This window comes from Tursiops truncatus, chromosome 7 (assembly GCF_011762595.2).
Source record: "Tursiops truncatus isolate mTurTru1 chromosome 7, mTurTru1.mat.Y, whole genome shotgun sequence".
Lineage (NCBI taxonomy): Eukaryota > Metazoa > Chordata > Mammalia > Artiodactyla > Delphinidae > Tursiops > Tursiops truncatus.
The window spans coordinates 10890774-10915155 of NC_047040.1; the positions used below are offsets into that span (position 1 = coordinate 10890774).

At 40.7% G+C, this 24382-nt stretch overlaps 1 protein-coding gene across 6 annotated transcripts in view; it reads right to left on the reverse strand.

The window, feature by feature from the left end:
• Positions 1 to 778: 778 nt before the first annotated feature.
• Positions 779 to 24382, reverse strand: part of DAW1 (dynein assembly factor with WD repeats 1) — a 31515-nt gene continuing 7911 nt past the window's right edge. For 2 of the 6 annotated variants that reach the window (XM_019923641.3, XM_033859619.2), the window contains exons 4-12: positions 23735 to 23793; positions 21294 to 21416; positions 20568 to 20667; positions 16650 to 16757; positions 15023 to 15129; positions 14010 to 14112; positions 13095 to 13209; positions 5627 to 5703; positions 1176 to 3521 (exon numbers count right to left, since the gene is read on the reverse strand). In XM_019923641.3, the coding sequence (XP_019779200.1) occupies positions 3186 to 3521; positions 5627 to 5703; positions 13095 to 13209; positions 14010 to 14112; positions 15023 to 15129; positions 16650 to 16757; positions 20568 to 20667; positions 21294 to 21416; positions 23735 to 23793 (1128 nt within the window). In that variant the 3' untranslated portion in view covers positions 1176 to 3185. The other 4 variants (XM_019923642.3, XR_012332957.1, XM_019923645.3 and 1 more) reach the window with 4 other exon arrangements.

Below are 24382 nucleotides of genomic sequence, written 5' to 3' on the forward strand. Positions count from 1 at the left end.
GTGTGACTTGTACCCTACAGGACTTGTGTGTAATAAACCTTGTTTTTTTTTTCAAAGTTCCCTAATTATTGTTGCTGAGGTGCTCTTGCAATCATGTTACCAAGCGCAAGCTCGTTCAACAGGCCAGTAAATCAGGGGAGGAGGTGCTGGGGCAAGGAGTAATGGCTTAATTCAGAAAGCTGGAATCCAAGAAGATGGCTGCAGGAAAGAAGAAATTAACATATCACCTCCCCCAGTCTGGCAAAACCAGGAGATATTTGCAAAACTTATGGCCCTTTTTACTTTACCTCCTCACCTCCCCCTCTCCCTGTTCTGTAAAAGAAACTAGCATCCAGACCCTGGGATGATGCTTCTCTAGGACTCTAGTCTGCCACACACAAAATGGAATACTACTCAGCCATAAAAAAGAAAAAAATCTTGTCATTTGCCACCACATGGATGAGGCTTGAGGGCATTAGACTAAAATTAAATGTCAGACAGAGAAAGATACGTGCCATGTGATCTCACTTATATATGGGATCTAAACCAACGAACAAACGGAAAACACTGAACTCATATGGAGAACAGAGGCACAACGGGTGAAGGGGGTCAAAAGGTATAAAATTCCGGTTATAAAATAATTAAGTTGTTGGTATGTAATGCACAGCATGGTGACTATAGTTAATAAAACTGTACTGCATATTTGAAAGCCGCTGGAAGAGTAGATGTTAAAAGTTCTCGTCACAAGGAAGAAAACATACATTGTAAACATAGATATGCACAAAAAATTCACAAAACATTTTCTCCAAAAACTTTATTCAACAGAAATTATAATAATAGGCTTCAAAGTAGAATCTAGGAGACACGTTGTTACATTACTCTTGTTTCATTTATCAGTATCGTGATGCTATCAAGAAAGAAAACTGAAATAACCAGTGACATTTGCCACACAGTATGCTTGTTCCTGTCATCTCTACCAAATAATATCAAGGAATGACATAAGTCCATCAGCTTTAATGGTCATATCTGTGAAGCTAACGACAGTGTATGAAAGGTTGACTTGTGGACAAAGAGAAAACATGAACTATCACAATAGCTTGCTGTCTGGCTGTGATGCCAAGCGGCAAGTTTCCTCATGGACTGGCTTTCTTCAATCAGCGCCATATCCTACAGGTATTATCCTTGCTACCTAATAAAGCAAATTTCACAAAGTTAGTTTTCTTTATTTTACTCACTTAACTCTCTCTGTTTTTACAGGTTGACATTTTCTGGGTCATTGTCGATGATCAGTATGTTTAATGCGCTAGAGCCTCGGTGCCCAGCTGGAGAGCCCTTCAGCAGCTCAGGCGTTTGGGGGGCGGGAATCTTTTTTTTTTTTTTGCATTTTTCCATGTCAGTCATAAATTGGGCAAGTTCACATTCTACCTACGCACCCCCGCGAGATTCATGGCATCTGAGAATTGGAGAGGACCGGAGAATGCAGCCCCATCGGCCGTCCCTCTGCTTATCTCCCCACCCCACCTTCACACATGGCCACCAGGTGGAAATATGGTGACTTTGAACATCTCCAGGTTTGAGTGACTAGCTTATGAGGGGGCAGCCCATCCCACTTTGGAACGTCTCAAAATGTCAACAGATTTTTCTCATCGTCGGTCAGAATGTGAAATTTGCATCCTCCCGCCCGCCCCACGACTATGATCGACACTCTTCCAAAGCAGCCTTGATACAACTCCTCCCCCAGGGATGCCATTCACATTCTGTCTGTGGGAATGACGGCCCTGGTACGGAGCAGTGCTGGGCGCTGCTGCTTCTCTCAACCTCAGCGGCCAGGCAGGTACCATCGATAGAGGAAGTGTGAGGGCTGCACGGATCGGGAAAGCCTGTGAACACCGCACATTCCCCGCAAAGGCACCTCGTTATTTTTAAAAGTGTCATGACCACACCAGACAGTTTCTTTCCATTTAGTGACTCTAAACCCTCAGGCAGTCCACTAAAAAATGCATGCAGTTAATCACACCGGGGTCTGACAAGAAATAGGGCAGATCAGTTCAAACCCAGTGCTCTGCTGAAGGCCAGGCAGACGTGTCACCCCCATTCTCATAAGCGCTGGCATCTAGTGGGTCAGTATTTAAGCATGTTGGTGCTTTGGGAAATACTAAATAAATCGATAATATCTTAAAAGAGCTCAGGCATTTGAAGGCCACCACTAGAACAAGGCACAATCAACACATATTCCTTCCCTAACTCTCAGGGTCTTCTGTGGTTGAGGGGAAGAGGTACTGCATAGCTGACCCGGCTTAACATGAACGGTGTAGACTAGGAAAGCCTGGCCCTCAGCTCCTGTGCTTCCTGTCACAATCTCCCACCTCCTTCCTCATTGTGAGAAAGGATCCAACATTCTTTATTATGGCCTTGTCTTAGGAGTACCTACGTTTTAGTAACACTCGCTAACCATAAGCCCAAAGGAAGTAATCTGCAATTTTAGAAATTATCCATAATTAGGTGGAAAGGGGTGGTATTTCAGGGCAAAGGGGAGATTATTCTCAGCACCTCTAAAGTTATATGATTAGGAAGCTACCTAATCAGCCAATATATAAAGCCAACTTTGTATATGTGACATTTCACTTACTAGACTAGTTAAGCAATGTGAAAATCTTCTGGACACAATGAGAATCACTAAGAGTTAGGCAGATTCGCTCCTCTGTGCCCTCTGAGGGCATCCCTACCCAACACCACTGTAGCATCCCACTCCCTGCCAAGGTTTCCTCCAGAGGCAGTGCACTAACGTAGTGCCACATTCTTGTCATTTTTCCCCCTTTCCACAATCTAAATTAACCTGATCTCAATCCAGTTCTTATAAAATATCGCTAATATAATTTATTCACAATAAATCGTTAATCATTGAAAAATTGCTCAATATGTGTTCTTTTCCCCCAATATTAATGTGTCACGAGGGGACATCCAAGGAGAAAACAATTTCACTCAAAGAACAAATCTCTAATGGGCTGTAAATCCCACTGTGAAGAACTCAGGTCCTGACTTGTTTTAGTTACTAACATTTACTGCCGTCAACTGAGTATTGACCATCTGATGGACTGTGCCTGGGGAAATGTAGTAAACAGGAAGAAGGCAGGCTACTGAATTCTTACTTCGCCTGGAGCAACTGAAACTGAGAATTCATAAAGCCTTACAGTCAGTGGCAGAGCTCACTCCTGTGGTTCTGCAATGCAACTAAAATGAAATAAAGGACATAAAAGGCACCAAGATGAGCTAGGGACCCTGGTGGGGATGGGGGTGTCTCCTTTTGGTATCCAGCTTCGTAACTCTAACAGCCAATTTGAAAGGAAAACTAAGTCGATGGTGTTTATTTCTCCCCTACCTGTAATGATTATGTCACCTTTATAGTTGAAAGCACATGAAAAGATTTCATCTGTGTGTCCCTCAAGAACCTGGAAGCACTGACCCGTCTGAACATCCCAGATTCTAGCTGTTTTGTCAGAGCTGCCAGTGAGAAGACGGTTCCCTTGGGGGTTGAAAGAAATCTATAAGCAAGAAAGAAGAAAAGTGACCACAGGTTTGTGTAATTTGATTCCCACTATATTTTTAATCAGCAGAAAGGGGACATTACTAAGTACCTGTCACCTTCTCAGCCTGGTATTTATTCTTACATAGAACAGTTCCTTCAGGATGGGAAAAATATTGCAGGGACTAATACATGAAAATTAAAATCTAGACAGTAAAGTTTGATTGCCCACCCATCACACACGGTTCTAAGGATAAAAACCAAAGCTCCGTCATACTTTGAGTGTTCCCCACCCAGCTTCTTTCCAAAGGCTCCTGATGCCAATCTCCCCACGCAAACCAAGAGGCAGAGCCCTGGTGTGGATGAGAACCCAAGCCAGGCATCTTCATACCCACACCTCGATGTCACCGCTGCAAACCAACTTTCTGTCATCACAAGCATAGGGATCGTCCCTCAATCTGTGGTACAGAATGTCAGGGCCACTAAGGGAGGACTTTCTGTCTGCTGCTACTTAAAGCACAGAACTTTCCATCAATGTGTCCTGAGAGCCCCTACATGCCAGGCATCGTCACATGGTATCTGAGCAGCAGAGAAAAGTGTTAGTCCTTGGTTCCTCTGGACATCATGCTTATAACCTTTTCTAAAGCATCAGAAGATGACAATTTGGGCCACTTCCTCTGTAACTGAAGGGTTGATGAGGGCAAGTCCCAAGGCCATGGCTTTTTTCATCACAGTGTCACTAGGGCCTAGCATAATGCCTAGCACAGTGGGAGCTTTCAAAAAGTATTTGCTGGGCTTCCCTGGTGGCTCAGTGGTTGAGAGTCCGCCTGCCGATGCAGGGGACACGGGTTCGTGCCCTGGTCTGGGAAGATCCCATGTGCCGCAGAGCGGCTGGGCCCGTGAGCCATGGCCGCTAAGACTGCGCGTCCGGAGCCTGTGCTCCGCAACGGGAGAGGCCACAACAGTGAGAGGCCCACATACCGCAAAAAAAAAAAAAAAAAAAAAAAGTATTTGCTAAGTGAATGAACGAATGAATGAATGAATACCTTAGCTTGGCACCCCATAGAAATGCCATCACTGGATGGCAATTCAATAGGTAATATATACTTAACAAGCATAAAATGCAGTAATAAAGTTTGAGAACTCTATTCACACACACACACACACACACACACACACACACACACAAACGTGCGCTTATTGAGTGTGACACACCAGACTCTCAGCAACATGGCCTGGGCTCCCTCTGTGGCCTGTCTCCCACGGTCACACATCCCATCCCTCTTCCTGCCAGTCCCCAAGGCCTCCCAGCCTGTGAAGAAGATGTGTCCTGCACAGTCTCAGAGACCAACCTTGATGGGCAAGGGGGCAGTGGCCACCAGCAGCAGGTGCAAAGGCAGGAGATGGGGAGACAGCACAGCAGCGGGCGGCCCCGGGCTCCAGCAGGAGCCTGCAGAGACTTGAAACCATCAAGCTGATAGTTTACAAGGAACGAGAAATCTATCTCAGGTATGAGACCAAAGAATTGGGCCAAACTAGGGGGTGAGAGTCACCAGTCCCAGCCTTCAGTACAATATTCTGAGGACACATCTAAACCTCAGATCCCTGATTGGATGGCCCTGCTCTGTGCATAAGCTTTTGGGAGGAGCTGATATAAAATCCTAAACTACAGCTTTCAAGTTTCAAAATAGGTCATTTTTAACTTCGTTAAGTGTTAAATATTTCCAGGAAATACTTCCTCAATTGCATCTAATCTACAGGACACTTGATATTTGCTGTGCAGCGTGTCTTTTGCGTAATATAAACTTGTGTGTTTACTAGAACTAGGAAAAATACTTTATTAGCTTCTTAATAGCTTTAATAAGTATTTTTAGCTAACAGAATCTTTTGCTCATGGCTGAGGAGAATGCTGTTTTATACTTTGTAAAAGGTTTTAGAAATCATTTATTATGCTGAGTTTCAGGACACTTTTAAAAATAAAGTCTTTAGGTAACTGATTTCTAGAAAATGTGAGATAACTGGCCAAACCTTGGTACCATCAGTGCCAATAGACCTATTTATACTAAGCCAGCTGCCTATTTTTTTGAAAATAAATAAATTGCTCCAAATGAGAAAGCAACTCACCTTTGAAATTTCACCTACATGGCCTTCCAATTTGGTAATGCATTTTCTCGTGGCTGCACTGAAAACTCTTGCTGTTCCTTTTTGAGAGGAGTTGAGATATATATAAATTCATCTGAAACACAGAACTTTGACCACATGCCCTGAATCATCTAAATATCTATCCCTCTGACACACACACTCTGTGCTAAGTTTGTCTTCTTGCCTGCGGTGAGAACCAGCCACTTAATACTTAAAATGCAAGCTGGTTCCACTGCAGGAGAAGAGAGTGTAAAGGAGTCTCCCTAGCCCCAAGCTTATTAGAAGAGATACTGGGTTCCAAGGTAGATGGGAATGGGGAGACAGGAATCCAAAAAGAATAAAGTTTTTAAGAGAAAAAAGGGGAATTAAAACAAGTTCTGAGAGGCTGAGGATGAAATAAACAGCAAGACTAACATCATACACCAAATATGAGTCTAGGGTTACAGAAGATCGAGAGGCCTTCCTGAGAAGGAACAGCGTTCACTACTCAATGAATGAAGAACAGGCACTAAGAAACCCCTTTCAACAGAAAAGGCTAAGAGAATGGTTTGTTCCCTATCGGGTCCCCAATGCCCAGAAGTGCCAAACTCATAGTAAACACAATAAATAGATGTAGGATGGACGGATGGATGGAGGGTAGATGGATGGGTGGATGGATGGATACATGAAGTACAATAGTAGATACATTTCCTCAGAATTAAGGAATAGAGGAGTTGGGGCTTCCCTGATGGCACAGTGGTTGAGAATCTGCCTGCCAATGCAGGGGACACAGGTTCAATCCCTGGTCCGGGAAGATTCCACATGCTGCGGAGCAACTAAGCCCATGAGCACAACTACTGAGCCTGTGCTCTACAGCCCGTGAGCCACAACTACTGAGCCCGCGTGCCACAACTACTGAGGCCTGTGCGCCTAGAGCCCGTGCTCCACAATAAGAGAAGCCACCACAATGAGAAGCCTGTGCACTGCAACGAAGAGTAGCCCCTGCTCACCGCAACTAGGGAAAGCCCACACATCAACGAAGACCCAACGCAGCCAAAAATAAATAAATAAATAAATGTATTTTAAAACAAAAAAAAAGGAATAGAGGAGTTAAATAAGCATAGAAGGAGAAAAACAGCAGTAGTAAAATTGCTGTCAGAAAAAAAATTAAAATTTATCTGCCCAGGTGAAGGATGCTGTCTCACCACAAATTATAGATTACATCAAGGTAAAATTAGCAAGGATAGGGAATTGTCAGACAAAAACTGTAGACAAAACAAAAATTGTAGACAAAACTGCTATGTTAGAATTCATATGATTAAAATATGATTAAAATATAAAACTTGCAACTTGGCTAGACATTTCAAAAGCCTTAAAGAAAAGTGATCCAACTGTTTTAAGAGTTTGTTAATAAGAGAGATTGGTTCAAGATAGCGGAGTAGAAGGACGTGTGCTCACTTCCTCTTGCAAGGGCACTGGAATCACAACTAACTGCTGAACTATCATCAAGAGGAAGACACTGAAACTCACCAAAAAAGATACCCGACATCCAAAGACAAAGTAGAAGCTGAAATGAGATGGTAAGAGGGGCGCAATCACAATAAAATCAAATCCCATAACTGCTGGGAGGGTGACTCACAAACTGGAGAACAATTATATAACAGAAGTCCACCCACTGTAGTGATGATTCTGAGCCCCACATCAGGCTTCCCAAGCTGAGGGTCTGACAACAGGAGGAGGAATTTCCAGAGAATCAGACTTTGAAGGTTAGCAGGATTTGATTACAGAACTTCGACAGGACTGGGGGAAACAGAGACTCCACTCTTGGAGGGCACACACAAAGTAGTGTGTGCATAAGGACCTGGGAGAAGGAGCAGTGACCCCATAGGAGACTGAACCAGACCTACCTGCTAGTGTTGGAGGGTCTCCTGCAGAAGCGTGGGGTGGCTGTGGCTCACTGCAGGGACAAGGACACTGGCAGAAGAAGTTCTGGGAAGTACTCCTTGAGGTGAGCTCTCCCAGAGTCCGCCATTAGCCCCAACCAAGAGCCTGGTAGTCTCCAGCATCGGGTCGCCTCATGCCCAACAACCAAGAGGGAGGGAACCCAGCCCCACCCATCAGCAGACAAGTGGATTAAAGTTTTACTGAGCTCTGCCCACCAGAGCAACAGTCAGCTCTACCCACCACCAGTCCCTCCCATCAGGAAACTTGCACAAGCTTCTTAGACAGCCTCATCCACCAGAGGGCAGACAGCAGAAGCAAGAAGAACTACAATCCTGCAGCCTGTGGAACAAAAACCACATTCACAGAAAGATAGACAAAATGAAAAGGCAGAGGACTATGTACCAGATGAACGAACAAGATAAAACCCCAGAAAAACAACTAAATGAAGTGGAGATAGGCAACCTTCTGAAAAAGAATTGAGAAGAATGATAGTGAAGATGATCCAGGACCTCAGGAAAAGAAAGGAGGCAAAGATCGAGAAGATGCAAGAAATGTTTAACAAAGATCTAGAAGAATTAAAGAACAAACAAGCAGAGATGAACAATACAATAACTGAAATGAAAAATATACTAGAAGGAATCCATAGCAGAATAACGGAGGCAGAAGAACAGATAAGTGACCTGGAAGACAGAATGCAGGAATTCATAGCCACAGAACAGAATAATAAAGAAAAAAGAATGAAAAGAAACGAAGACAGCCTAAGCGACCTCTGGGACAACATTAAATGCAACAACATTCACATTACAGGGGTCCCAGAAGGAGAAGAGAGAGAGAAAGGACCCGAGAAAATATTTGAAGAGATTATAATTGAAAACTTCCCTAACATGGGAAAGGAAAGAGCCACCCAAGCCCAAGAAGCACAGAGAGTCCCAGGCAGGATAAACCCAAGGAGAAACATGCCGAGACACAGTAATCAAACTGACAAAAATTAAAGGCAAAGAAAAATTATTAAAAGCAACAGGGAAAAATGACAAATAACATACATAGGAAAACATAGGAAGAACACTCTTTGACAGAAATCACAGCAAGATCTTTTTGACCCACCTTCTAGAGTAATGGAAATAAAAACAAAAATAAACAAATGGGACCTAATGAAACTTCAAAGCTTTTGCACAGCAAAGGAAACTCTATAAACAAGATGAAAAGAAAACCCTCAGAATGGAAGAAAATATTTGCAAACGAATCAAGGGACAAAGGATTAATCTCCAAAACATATAAACAGCACATACAGCTCAATATTACAAAAAAACAAACAATCCAATCAAAACATGGGCAGAAGACCTAAATAGACATTTCTCCAAAGAAGATATACAGATTGCCAACAAACACATGAAAGGATGCTCAACATCAGTAATTATTAGAGAAATGCAAATCAAAACTACAATGAGGCATCACCTCACACCATTTAAAATGGGCATCATCCGAAATCTACAAACAACAAATGCTGGAGAGGGTGTGGAGAAAAGGGAACCCTCTTGCACTGTTGGTGGGAATGTAAATTGATACAGCCACTATGGAGGACAGTATGGAGGTTCCTTAAAAAACTAAAAATAGAATTACCATAGGACCCAGCAATCCCACTACTGGGCATATACCCAGGGAAAGCCATAATTCAAAAAGACACATGCACCCCAATGGTCACTGCAGCACTATTTACAATAGCCAGGTCATGGAAGCAACCCAAATGCCCATCGACAGATGAATGGATAAAGAAGATGTAGTACAAATATACAATGGAATATTACTCAGCCATAAAAAGGAATGAAATATGGGTCATTTGTAGAGACACGGGTGGACTTAGAGACTGTCATACAGAGTGAAGTAAGTCAGAAAGAGAAAAACAAATATCGTATATTAACGCATATATGTGGAATCTAGACAAATAGTACAGATCAACCGGTTTGCAGGGCAGAAATAGAGACACAGACGTAGAGAACAAACGTATGGACACTAAGCGGGGAGAGTGGGGTTGGTGGGGAGGTGGTGGTGGGATGAACTGGGAGATTGGGATTGTCCTATGTACACTAATATGTATAAAATAGATAACTAATAAAAAAATAAAATCTTTAAAAAATTTTTTTAAATAGAGAAAAAATTTTTAAAAAGAGTTTGTTAATAAGACAAAGAGATCCAGTATAGATTAGTACATTAAATTTTACAAAAGCATTTTTAAACTTCAGAAAACATAAAAATAATATAGCCTGAAATTGTAGTTTTTTATAAGATAGAAATATGAATAAGACACCAAAAATTTCAGCCTTCAGAGTAATTCCAGTGAAAATGAAAAAGGTGATAAATATAAAAAAACAGATTGTAGCTGCACAGGCGACTAACTCTGTTGAATGAGATCTAATTTTAAGAAGGGAATGAGGAGCAAAGACCAGAGATAAATAAAAAAAAAAAATTGCTCTAAACATCAAGACTTAGGAGGGACAGAATGAGAAGAGGTTTACAAAACAAAGAAAAGAAAAAGAGTTTTTTGGAAGTAATGTGTTACCGAACAAGGAAAGAATCACTGCTAGGGAAAATAACAGATGATAGAAAGGACAAAACTAAAAGAATCAAGCTTATATATTATTCTCATCCATCCATCAGCATCCTGATTCCTTGTCCCTGCTTGTTTCTTCCCTCATTGCACTGACCAACTCCTGGCATTCTATATAATCTAATATTCTATATAAAACACATGCACAGTATCATTTATTGTCCCCCTGTCTACAACTTAGCTCCAGGAGGAAAGAGATTCCCATCTCTTTTGTTCGTTGATATATCCTATGCTCCTAAAACTATTCCTGGCACAAAGTATGTACTCCATATATATTTAGTGAATAGATTTTTTGTATAAATGAGAATGATATTTAAAATGAAAAGGGCAGATTAATTATAGTTAAGGGATGATTTTTAAAAGCAAAGATCTGTGAGAAGATGAGAAAGTAAATAGTTTAAAAAATAAAATTCTCCAGATTCAGGGTGTTTATATTCCAGGATGTAAAAAGGACATGTACGTATGATTAAAGGACCATGTTTGAAAAGTCCTAGTGAGTAAGAGAGCGAGCATGCAAATATAATTTTGAAAAGGGAGACAATAATAAAGACTGTAATTAAAATGAATCACTGGCAAAATTCTACAACTGATTATAACACAAAGTAACTACTTAAAAGTATGTTAGTCACCAGGAGCAAATACAGGCAAAGAACAAGTGAACAAATCATGCCTGGGAAAAGCATTCCATTTTTGCCAGAATCTCTTAAAGGGCTGTTAAGGAATTTACACAAGCACGATGTAAAGTCACATATGGTCATTAAGAGAATTAAACATATGTGTAGCATCATATGTGATTATCAGAGAGGTGACTTAGACAGAGTGGAGGCTTGCTCATGTTGTCACGGAAATGACACAGTCATACAGCAGCATGACATGCCTTCACAGGAGGTGACACAGACATAGCGTCACGTGTGGTTATCACAGAGATGATGCAGACATAGGCTGGCGTCAAGCATGGTCATGAGGGAGATGGCGCAAAGTCTAGGATCAAATGTGGTCACCAGAAAGATGATGAAGATAGAGTGTAGTATCGTATGTGTTCATCAGGGAGATGACCTAGACACAGCATAGTGTCTTACATTGTTGATGAGAAGATGACATGGACATAGTTTAGAATCAAGGAGATAGACATAGTGTCGCATGATACCTGACCATTGATAAGATGGTCCAGATGTAATGCAAGATCGTACACGGTAGTCAGAATGTTGACGTAGACACACTGTGCACTGTGTGAGGATATCGAAGAGATAATGCAGCCATAGTATAGCATGATGTGTGGTTCTCAGAAGATGAAAAGACATAGTGTAACATTGTACAGTAATACATCCCAGCAAGCAGATAATGGAGACATAGTGTATAGTCATCTGTGGACTACAGGGAGGTGGCACATACAGAGTGTAACAACATATGTGGTTATCAGCAGGTGACACGAATATACTGCAGCACCATACATGGCCATCATGGATATGAAACAAGCTATATCATCACACACAGTTGTCTAGGAGATGATGCAGAGTAGGGAAGCACTCCACATGCTTGTGAAGGAAATGACATAGACATGGTATAGCATCACCTTTAGTTTTCAAGGAGATGACATGCACACAGACATTCATAATACGGGATTATCAGAGAAAAATCTTATTTTAAATATCATACATAGTTATCCAAGAGATAACGCACCTAGAGTCTGTCATACAGAGTGAAGTAAGTCAGAAAGAGAAAGACAAATACCGTATGCTAACACATGTATATGGAATCTAAAAAAAACAGAAAAGGTTCTGAGGAGCCTAGGGGCAGGACAGGAATAAAGACACAGATGCAGAGAATGGACTTGAGGAGACAGGGAGGGGGAAAGGTAAGCTGGGACAAAGTGACAGAGTGGCATGGATATATATACACTATCAAATGTAAAATAGATAGCTAGTGGGAAGCAGCCGCATAGCACAGGGAGATCAGCTCGGTGCTTTGTGACCTCCTAGAGGGACGGGATAGGGAGGGTGGGAGGGAGATGCAAGAGGGAAGAGATATGGGGATATATGTATATGTATAGCTGATTCACTTTGTTATAAAGTAGAAACTAACACACCATCGTAAAGCAATTATACTCCAATAAAGATGTTAAAAAAAAAGAGATAATGCAGTCATAATATAGCATCACATGTGCCTGCCAGACAGACTTTGCATATATAGCACTGCATCATATGTGGTTGTAAAGGTGACAACACAGACATACTACGGCATCACATAGTGTCATCAGTGCGATAAACAATAGCATAACAACATACATATTTACTTTAAAGGGATGTAGATATAGCGTAACTTCATTTGTTATTGTCAAGAAAATGATGCAAAGTATACAACTATACAGTGCTGTCAAGTAGACAATGAGACACAGTGTAGCATCAGACCGTGGTTACCAATAAGATCAGACAGACATGGTGTAGAATCCTAAGTGACATTCAGGAAAGTGATGTATAGCTCATTATATATGTTCATCATGATGATTCACTAGACATGTTAGAGCAGCGCATGTTATAAAGGAGACAATGCAGATTTATTACGGAACCATCAGTGGCAGTCAAGCTGATGAGAACAACATAGTGTAGCATAATGCATGGTCGTTAGGGGGAGATGACCCAAGATACACCAATATATATAGTTATCAAGGAGATGAAGATCTAGTTTAACATCATATGTGGCTGTCAAGGAGGTGATGCAGACATTCTATAGCATCACATGTGATTATCAAGAATATGATAGAGACCTAGTGTACTGACGTACATGGACATCATAGAGATGAGGCACATGTAGTTTCTATCATAGCTGGTCACCAGGGAGATGACCTACAGTGTAGAATCACACGTGTTTATCAAACAAAACATAAATCTCTCCATAAATTAAATGTACCGACAGATTACCTACCATCAGCCGAAGCCGTCGCAATAAGCTTTCCAGTGTAATCAAAACAGCTGTCTAGTATTTCATCACCATGGCCTGTCAATGTCGCCACACATTTTCCATCTGTAGCATCCCACAGCTGAAATTTTTTTTAAAAAGAAGAAGATGACAAAGACTATGACTTCCTATCTAACGTGCAAAGGTGGCCAGAAGTAGTCTTCACGACATGTTTATGGCTGGCTAAATTAACTGTGCCGAAATCATGTGTATAGTTTTCACATGTTTGTTCATTTTACCTTGATTCATGACCGGAGACCACAGCCAACCATCTAACAGGGCACACTTTGGACACAGAGAAGACCAAGGACAGACATTTAGAACGGGTAGACAAATCTGCCACTACATTAGGAAAAAAATCTCCAAGTGCATATGCTTCTCTGATTGGAATGGAAGCATCCTCTTTTCATGCAAAGGGCACCAAATGGTAAAGAGCTTGATCTAAAACTACAATGCTAGAAAATGAAAAGCACATTAAGATTATAATACATTTGGTGTATAACCTACATATCTAATAATAATTCTAGAACATAAGCTCTTAGCAACAGAAACGTAAAGGCAGGGAGGCATTGTGTTGAGACTTCGTGAAGTTCACTCTAATCGAAGTTTAATAAAGGAATAGAGGGGCATTAAACAAAAATAACGCGCCTTTTAAAATAATAAGATCTTTCAACACATTTAAATCAACTAAAACTATTTTACATTATAATTTCTTCAAACTTGGAGGATCAGAAACTTGAAATTTAAAAACTACCAATTGTTGATAAATTAATATCTTAATTTTATAGCACCTTTAAAATTTGTTAATGTTGCAATGAATACCTGACACAGTATAAAGTACAGACGTAAGAATTATAAAGCAAAGATATTTCTTGAGCTCACCATGCAGGTTCTGTCCATAGAGCCAGTTAATATCAGAGAGCAATCCCAGTTGAATAAGGCACTGCTGATCTCAGCACAATGCCCGATTAAGGTGTACACCTTCCTACAAAACGGAAATGGTTCAGACTGGCGAAAGATTCCTCAGTCAAGAATGTGTACAAAGAATGATCTCAAGCCATTGGTGTAAGAGTCTGAATTTTACTTTTCACAAAACAGTATCTATGATGACCAATCAAAGATGGCTTAACTGTAGCTCCAAAAAGAGTCAACTAGGCTACTAATTTCATTTCAGCAAAAAATATACTTAAACTTTTAACAACCCAAGATAACAACATTACTTAAGACAACACTTCAGAAAGGCATGGATAAAAAATAATAAAGGTAATCTGAAGTTCTAGAACTATTTTTACACCAGAGAGGAGGACCCCTTGGTTGTTCAGAAACTACCCATCAGTCGTCTGAGAACCCTTCCTTCCCTCTCATTTCTTGTTGCAACCATGTTGATCGGTACCCCTGATAATTGGTCCCTCTATCAAAACGCAGACAAGTCCACGAGTGGAGTTTTCCAACAAAAGTAGGCTAATTTAGTTAACTTCTTAGCAACTAGAACCAAAAATAATTAGGAAGGAAGTTGAAGTTCTTGGACAAAATTAAATCTGGGTCATTAGCCATGATTTTATTTATTCATGATACCCATGCCTACCATAATGACAAGCCATTGAAATCTGATTACATAGTACATGGAATAAATAATAGCTGTGTAACCAGGCTATTGTTAACATTCTCCTTTTATGTTACTGTTTGGCATTATTTCCTCAGAATTCCAAGGAAGCATATATTTTTGGTGGATCAGAAAAATCATTAAAGAATGAATTAATTTGCTTTCAATGTGTCCCTATTCCTATGGAATCCAAGGTAAAGAATAGATTTAACATTAAGCTGATAAATAACAAAGACTATCTTCTTAATCTTCTGATGCAGGTTAAAAACAAATTCTTAAAAATCAAGAATACCTCCCAGTATCAGCATCCCACACTGTAACTGTATGATCGAAAGACCCCGTGATGATTCTGTTTCCTGAGGTGTTAAAGGACAAAGAGATGATTTCAGCTGAGTGTCCCTAGAAAAAGACCAGATATCATCATGCATACCTGTAGATGAAACGATTTCTACAAATGTATAACATAATAGTCTAAAAGAAAATGCTAAAAAAGGCAAAGCTCTATAGGGAGAAGAGAGATCAGTGGCTGGCTGGATAGGGAGAGACTGCAAACAAGCTGAAATACGTTTATGTGCTCAGAATTTTAATGTTCAGCTCCATTTAATTTTAATAAAGGACACGTGTAGAGCAGGACACGCACCTTCCAACGCTCTTAGGCATTTATCTGAAAGAAGAGGCAGTGAAGAAGCGTGACCCACAGAAGTGATGAGTACGAAGATCAGGAAAAGTATACTTGCATGAATAAAACGAGGCTCTCTGATTTAAGAAAGAAAAACTCTTGGTGTTAGTTAAAAACACTGATTTTCCTCTTTTATTCTAGTCCATTTTAACTTTTTCTAGAAGGAGAACTTCTAGGAAAAGTTCTCCTAGAAAGCGGATCCTATTTTTTAAACCCATTTATAATCTGAAAGAATAAAATAATGTGATTTCCCATCCAATTGTCCCCACTGATTGCCACAGAGCATCACACTTTTTTGCTTGGTAGTTTTCGCTGAGGCGGGAAGAAGTGGAGGGTAGCAGTCATAGGATGGTTCTGGACGGACATGTGGTGGCGACAGACAGGGGCCCCTGCCGAACCACACCACCAGCATCCACTCTGCGGGCAGTGCCCTTTGGCCTTGTCACTTCCTGCCCCTTGCCCCTTATACTTCAGACTTTGTAATACCAGAGGCTTCTAAGGCTGGAGGTTAGAAAAGAAGGGAGTTTCTTTAAGAAATCTTCTGGCAGGTTCCTCCACTTCTGCCTCTTCCCAAAGGCCCCAGCCTCCATCTCCTTTGCTTTTAGCCAGGTAGGTGACCATAGGTTTTAAGCAATAGTTGGTACGGCTTACAGACTGAAGTTAGTCAAAATAAAAAGCCCATCTGGGCTTCCCCAGCACGTCCATTTAAGTCTTTGGGAATAGTCAGCAAACCAGCTGAAACACTCTTCTACTACAGTCTGAAAACCAATCACTCAAAAACATCTTCTAACTTAGAGTTCATTTTGTAATAAATATACAAATAAAAACAAACACAAGGGACTTCCCTGGTGGCACAGTGGTTAAGAATCCGCCTGCCAATGCAGGGGACACAGGTTTGATCCCTGGTCTGGGAAGATCCCACATGCCGCGGAGCAACTAAGCCCGTGTGCCACAACTACAGAAGCCTGCGTGCCACAACTACTGAAGCCCGCGTGCCTAGAACCCGTGCTCTGCAACAAAAGAAGCCACTGCAATGAGAAGCCCGTGCACCGCAACGAAGAGTAGCCACCGCTCGCCACAACTAGAGAAAGCCCACGCGCAGCAACGAAGACCCAACACAGCCAAAAATAAAAATTAATTAATTTATTTATTAAAAAAAAACCCACAAGTAAACGGCTTACCCAAAGGAATAGCTAATGAAAATGTAAAACTCTTGATGTTATTAACATTAGTAACATACTGTGAGAGTGAACACTTCCTCTCCATTCTGAATGTCCCACAGTTTGGCCGTTGTGTCCATACTTCCAGTAGCCACCAATGTGCTTTGAGGATTAAACGATAAACACACCTGAATTACATGAAACGAGAGAGATGTTAGAAAGATAGAGTTTTACATTGTTAATTCTAATATAGAAAAGCTTGGAGATGTGACTCTCTCAGCAGATTCAGCCTAATTCTTTGTACAGATATGCAGCAAAATACCAGATACGAGTAGCCATTTATCTGCAGGTAGATCCTGACGCATTCTCCTCTTGAGAAGAGGCTGCTGTTCTCCCACATCACCCAGCTCAGGCTTGGAGAGGCACTGGCTCCCCTTAGTCACTTCCAGACCATAGAAGAACAAGAACAAAAGCAAAGCCCAGCTCCTTTGAGATTCATGCTATCTGGCTCCCATCTTTTTTTTTTTCGGCCACGACGCGGGGCATGTGGGACCTTAGTTGCCCAACCAGGGATCACTCCCACGGCAACACCCTTACCTTGATGTCACCTTTTCTAGAAGATTCACTACCAATACAGCAGTCTCTAGTTACAATTTCCCAATACTTCTACCTTCTCTCTTCCTTACCAAGCCTCCCCTCCAACCTCCCCATAGGATACCTTCCATTTCATGTAAACCCCTCTCTTTTCTCCTGGCCCATTATCCCCCATTCAAATGACACCTGGAAGCATCACTCCTGCCAGCATCCCAAAACTCCAAGTCCCTGTCTTTTCACCTGCACTCTTCATATAACTCCTAAAAACTTGTATCAATCTGGGATTTTATCTCTCATTTGCCTGCCCTACCCTCAACCAAGGCAGTTGAAGAAAACAGTATAGCAGATACTAGTGATGTTCATTCATGTCTTCTGTCCTCAGCTGTGGCCTCAGTAGCTTTCCCTATTTTGTCTAACACGCCTCGGATTCAATATATTCTCCCATTCCCCATTTTTGCCTCCACTCCCATCCTCATTCCTCCTCAGCAGATAACCTGGCCTCCTAATACTTCCCTGAAAAAACTTACCTATCAGTTGAGAACTTCCTCCCCTGGCCCCCACTTTCCTTTCCTCCAGTCTCAGATTCAGAGGGATCACTTTGCCATTTTAAGACACTATGTTCCCTGTACACCTAGGAGAGATGAGCCCACCAACTTCTTCCCTCTAGAAGGAGCCGGATCCTTTCCCGTGGCCTGTAAGTATGCTTGAGCTCTTCCCACATGAAAACAAATCCTCCCTTGACTCAACATATCCATTTTTTAACTACCTTAATTTCCCCTTTACAACCAAATTCCTTGGAAAAATAGCCTACCATCACTCACTGCCCATCTTCCACTCTTCGACTCTACTGGAACTCCATGTCCAGTTGAGAGGCTTGTTGGTCTTGACCATCTCACTTAACATTCCTGAGGTTCTCGATATTTTCTTCCTTCTTGACTGCTTTGATAGTGCTCTGCTTTTCTTCTCTAACTTCTTGTCTCCTTTATTGTATCTTTTAAATTTTTCTCTTCTCCATCTTCCCAAGATCCCACCAGTTTTCTCCCTACAGTCTACCTTTCCCTTTGGGAAATTTCAATTGTTCGGTGGTTTCTACTGCCACCCAGATGCCGGTGACTCACACATCCACGTCTTTTGCCCAGATCTCACTGCTCGGTTCGGCCCCAAAGAGCCAACTGCCAAATGGGTGCCTCTGTTTGGCCATCACACAGGGAGACCTTAATCACTCTGTCTAAGACATGCAAATCACACAAAGAATCCTGCTTCTCTCTTATGTACAGACTTGGTGAATGGCGCTGCCAGCTGCCTGAGTCTGAAATCAGGGAACCACCCTAAATGCTTTGTTTGCTTCATGCCTCGTGTCTACTTGGTGACCCAGTCCTCCTCCTTCCACCCCTGACCTCTCTCACATTCGCCTCACCAGCCTCACAACAGAGCTTTGTCATCTTTGCTTGGGTGGCTACAAGATCCCCACTGGCCCATATTTCTGATATTATCCGCTGCCCATTTCTCCTTCGCAATGGCAAAAGAATGATCTTCCCAAAATGCAAAGCTGACCATGCATGTCCCTTCCCAGCTGAAAAGTCTCAACAGCATGGCAATATCTCCAGGATGAAGTCCCCATTCCTTAGCATAGCATTTAAGACCCTTTAGAAATCTACAAGAAGGCCTCCCCTGCCTCCCTCACTTCAATCACACAAAGGCTGGGATGTGGCTTTGCAGGGTTACAGGTGTGCCAGGCACTGGCACATTTAGCCCAGACAGCTGGGCAGCACCAGAGATCCCCGCCAGTCACCTCTAACTGTGGGAGTGGCTCTTCCCAGCGTGTGCATCTCCGTATGAGCATCTTCTGTGCACGGAAGGCTGGGAAGCGCTGCCCTGGATGCTCAGAGCCACTTGAGTTCTAAGCACAAACCACGATTACACACCTCCTCTGGGCGTTTGCTGCTGCAGCTCCCTCTGCCTGGAACGCACCTGCCACCTCTCTGCAGAGTCTTTCCTGAATACCAGTCCTGGCCATGGAGGCTTGGCCACTCCCTCTGTGCCCTCACTGAACTCCCCGCCAACTTCTGGCCCACCTACAACACATCTCTAAACTTATCCATGGACACCTCTACTCCCTCTACAAGACTGCAAAATCCCTGGGGGACCAAGAACTACATCCGATTCTGTTTGGTACCCCACACACATAGGCCAGGGCTTCACACAGTCAATGCTTAGTAAACATTCATTGGATTGATGTTGTTGACTACGAAAAATACGAAACGTCTTCCTAGGAACTATAAATAAAGAAACCTTTTCAAAATTCCAAGGGAGTATGAAAACATGGCCACACTAGGAGAATGAGGATTCTGTCTTTCTTATGACCCTGGACAAATTACTTAAGCTCTCTATACCTCAGCATCCTTAACTGTAAAATGGGGAAATATCTACCCCTTACGGTTGTTATGAGAAACAACTAAGCTAATATATATAAAGGGCTTAGGACGGTGCTTCAGGCATGTTGAGTGCCACTAAAGGGTCAGTTACAATTTCTAACTGCAGTATCCCCAGTGTTTAGCAAAGCACCTTGAACATAGCGTGAGCTCTTGTTGGATGAACATACGATGAATTTGAAGGATGAATATAAATAAATTTTTATTCCTAAAATAAGTAGACGGTTTATTTTTAAAAGCTATCACTTGTTCCATAGGGTGCCAATTATCTCACTAATTGTTATAAGATGTAACACAGAATTGGCCAAGGACAAGGGCTTCCCAATAGTGAGAGCCATTTCGAGTATCAAACAATTTATGCAAATTTGAGTTCTAATTATATCCAGAAAACAATCAGCTTAGATATCTTACATGATATAAAAAAGTTATTTTAAAAGCTACTTTAAGAACTTCGTCAACCCTCATCACGTCAGTCCTCTAAAGACAAGTCAGTGAAAGAGGAAAAGTCAGGTTGGATACTGTGTTCATATACTTATCCCATCATACGCCTACTTAGTCAAAGCAGGATACGGGGCTTTTACAGTATCGGCAAGATATTAAGACTAGTTTATAAATTATATCAATACCACCATACATGATACATAGAAACTGAAAATATCAGATAGGCTTTAAAATTAATTATAAAGGTATAGCCACTGCTTTTACAATGGAATTCTAAAAAGAAATAACAATGATGTGATGTGCCAGTGTAAGTTCATCAGTTGTAATATACGTACCACCCTGATGGGGATGCTTGATAATGGAGCATGCCGCGGAGGGGAAAGGTGAGAAACCTTTGTACTTTTTACTCAATTTTCCTGTCAACCTAAAACTGCTCTAAAAAATAAGTTCTACTGAAAAAAGAGGAAAGTAAAACAAAACAAAAACAAAAAGAATGACAACATAAAAATATAATAAAATAAATATACTCACTATTTCTGCTGTATGACCCCTAAAGGTATGGTAACAGTTTCCGGTTTCTACACTCCATAGTTTACAAGTCTTATCAAAGGATCCAGTGGCAATTTTGTCACTAAGATTTAAAAAGAATATATATGGAATTTGGAAGCAAATTCAACCACAGTATTTGATATACTGAATTAAGAGAAGAGATATTAATACATGGATCTCTATCTACTCAGAAGTTTATTTCACTTCTAAAATAATAACCTATCCAGTAAATCAACTATACTCCAATATAGAATAAAAATTTTTTAAAAATAAAATGAAACAACAAGCAATCTTATATCTATTTCAGTGAACTCTATAACAAACTAGAGTTCTAATTTTTGAATAGTATCAGTTTACATGTTCAGCCCAGTGCTATAAACATCAGCAGGAACTTGCTGTCAGAGAGCTCCCAAGGGCAGAGAGTCAGCCCTGCAAAAGCCTGAACCCTTACTCACCTCTTTACTACTGTGTGAACCTGGGAAGGGTATCTGAACTTTATATACGTTATATGAAACCAGCAATACCTATCCCAAAGCTCCTTTAAGCACTGAAGAAGGTATTTAAGAGGTTTTCAAAGCACATGTCAGGCACTCAATAACTTTTAGTTCTTTGTCTTCCTCTTTTCCTTCCCCAATAGATAGAGGGAGACATGAATAAAAGAATGAATGGATTAATAAGGAATAACTGAACAAGTGAATGTCTTTTTACCCATAAGGATTGTTGAATGCTACGGCATAAACCACATTCCTGTGACCCTCCAGGGTGTGAAGTTCCTCTCCAGAGGCAGTGTCCCAGAGTTTGCATGTCCGATCATAGCTTCCTGTGATAAAGCTAACACAAGCAATATAAATACACCACAAGGTGAAACTAGCAATGTGTTAATAAAGACCTCATTGCTTTTGCCTGCAAAATTATAACCCCATTTACCTTGCTTTTTACAATGGAAGTTGTGAAGGCAGAACAAACAAATTGGGAGCAATATCTAACCTTTGACCTGGAAACTTTCCAATTTTAACCCAAACCCAAAAAGGAGTTACTAGTTACTAAATAAAATAAAGAGTAATCCTTCCAATAATCATTCTTACAATATAAATAGTTATATCATTAAATAATGTTAATAATCAGTAACATTTTCTGAAACTCTAATATATCTCAACAAATAACATCATTCTTCCCGTTGGTCAGACCATAAAGTCTTAGCATCACCTTTGATGCCTCTCTTTCCCTCACATCCCACACACAATCTATCAGTAAATTCTATTAGCCCAGTCTCAGAATACATCCCTAGTACATCCCTTCTCACCAGCTCCATTGTCTCCATCTCTTGCCCAAACAAATAAAACCACCTTCTAATAGGGCTTGACTCACACATGTCCCTTACAAATCTATTTCCCTCACCAAAATTGGATTTATTTTCTTTAACCTTCCTCAGATGGCTTCCCAGTGATCTAGAGGAAAATTCAAACTTTGCTTGTGGTCCGCAAGGCCAGCAGTCCTGGCTACACCTGGGACCTCAACTTCTCCCGAGAGCACACCCTGATCAGCCATATTCCCCTTCCCACTAGTCTCTGAAGAACTGTATTGTTTCTTTCATACATGCTAGTTCTTCTATCCGCCTGGTTTACCACCATCATCCCTAGGCCCTGGAACATGACTGACACACTAAGTGTTCAATAAATATTTGTTTAATATTTAACAATCCTTTAACGTGACTATTCTACTATAGGACTCGTTAGTATCAATATATTGACCTCTAACAGCTTAAATTAAGAGTATCTGAGTTATTCCTTAAATACTCCATTAGGAAAAATATTTCCCAAGCACAGAACAAAAAGCACAAAATTGAAAAGCCAGTCTTAATGACAAGTGGTTATGATAAAAGGTGAAACAAATTCTGATCTGCACCCAGCTAAACAGCAAGGCTGACAAGGCAGTATATCTGTGGTTCTCTTCTAGGCATTTTCCTCCTAACTTCTTGGGGAATGTAAATTGGTATGGTCATTATGCAACAGAGGATGGTGGTTACCAAAAAAAATTAAAAATAGAACTACCATATGATCCAGCAATCTCATTTCTGGGTATATATCCAAAGGAAACAAAATCAGGATCTCATAGCGATACCTGCACTCCTATGTTCACTGCAGCATTATTCACTATAGCCGAGATATGGAAATAACCTGAATATCTGTCAAAGGATGAATAGGTGAAGAAAATATGGTGCATATATATGTTTACAATGAAATATCATTCGGCCATGAGAAAGAAGGACATCCTGCCATTTGCTACTGCATGGATGAACCTGAAGGACATGATGCTAAGTGAAATAAGCCAGACACAGAAGGACAAATACCATATGATCTCACTTAGATGTGCAATCTAAACAACAACAAAGTTGAACTCACAGAAGCAGAGAGTAGAACAGCAGTTACCAGGGACTGGGGAGGAGAAATGGGAAGACATTGGTCAAAGGGTACAAAGTTGCAGTTACACAGAATGAATAAGCCTAGAGATCTAACGTACAGGCATGATGACTACAGTTAATAATACTGTATTGAATGCCAGAAATATGCTGAAAGAATAGATGTCAGGTGCCCTCATCACACACCCAAAAGATGGTAACTATGGAGATGAGATGTTAATTAACTTGACTGTAGTTATCATTTCACTATGTATATGTATATCAAATCATCCTGTTGTATTCCTTACATGTATACTTTTATTTTAAAACTTTTATCCCTTGATTATTAAAAATTAGAAATAAAGAATAGAAATAGAGACTTACACATAGAAATAAAGAACCAGAACACAGAGGATTTTAGGGCAGTGAAACTGCTCTGTGTGATCCCACAACAGTGGGTATATGTCATTATACATTTGCCAACCTGCAGAATGTACAAAACCAAGAGTCAACCCTAATGTAAACTATGAACTTTTCGTGATAATGATGTGTCGCTATCAATATCGGCTACAACTGTAACAGATGCAGGTCTTGGTGGGGGACGCTGATGGTGAGGGAAGCTGTGTGCAGGGGCACAAGGCAGACGCTTTATAGGAAACCTCTGTACCTTCTGCTCAGTTTTGCTGTGAACCTAAAGCTGCTCTAAAAAATAAAGTCTAATAAACTGTTTTAAATAAACAGAGAACCTTACCATGAGCCTGATTTATTAAGTGCAACGTTAGTCAATGGCAGTATATGTGCTCTGAGAACCTTCAATGAAAGAAAACACCACTTATTTTAAACTCAAACAAAATTTTTCAGTTCATTCATTTTAACTGCAAACCAATGAAGACACTCAAATGTGTCTTAATTATACATAATAAATGGACAATATCAAATATCTGAACAAATGAGAAAACTACATTGGACCTTCTATTATTAAGACTACTAACACATTTGGTGGTTACAACTAATTACAGAAACATAATAGGATCTGTGTTTTCCATCAATTTACCTTTAGATAGATTATGGCTATAAAATACCAAATAGCACTAATTTATATTTTCTTTCACATATTGCACATGGTTTTGTATATATGCATAAACAGTGTATATAGGAAATAAACTAAATATGTTTCAAATACAGATTTACAATGTAGCATTACTTTTTGAATCTTAAAGCTCCTTCAGAGTCAGGATACGTTGTGTTATTTATCTTTCCATCCCTACATTGTCTAGCACATAGGGGACGCTTAATATTTATTGAATGAATATACTTAAATTGGATCGTCTGTTTATGGACAGAGTGATTGGCTAGACTGGGACGGTCCCAGTTATGTCTACTGCCAGAGTGTAACTAT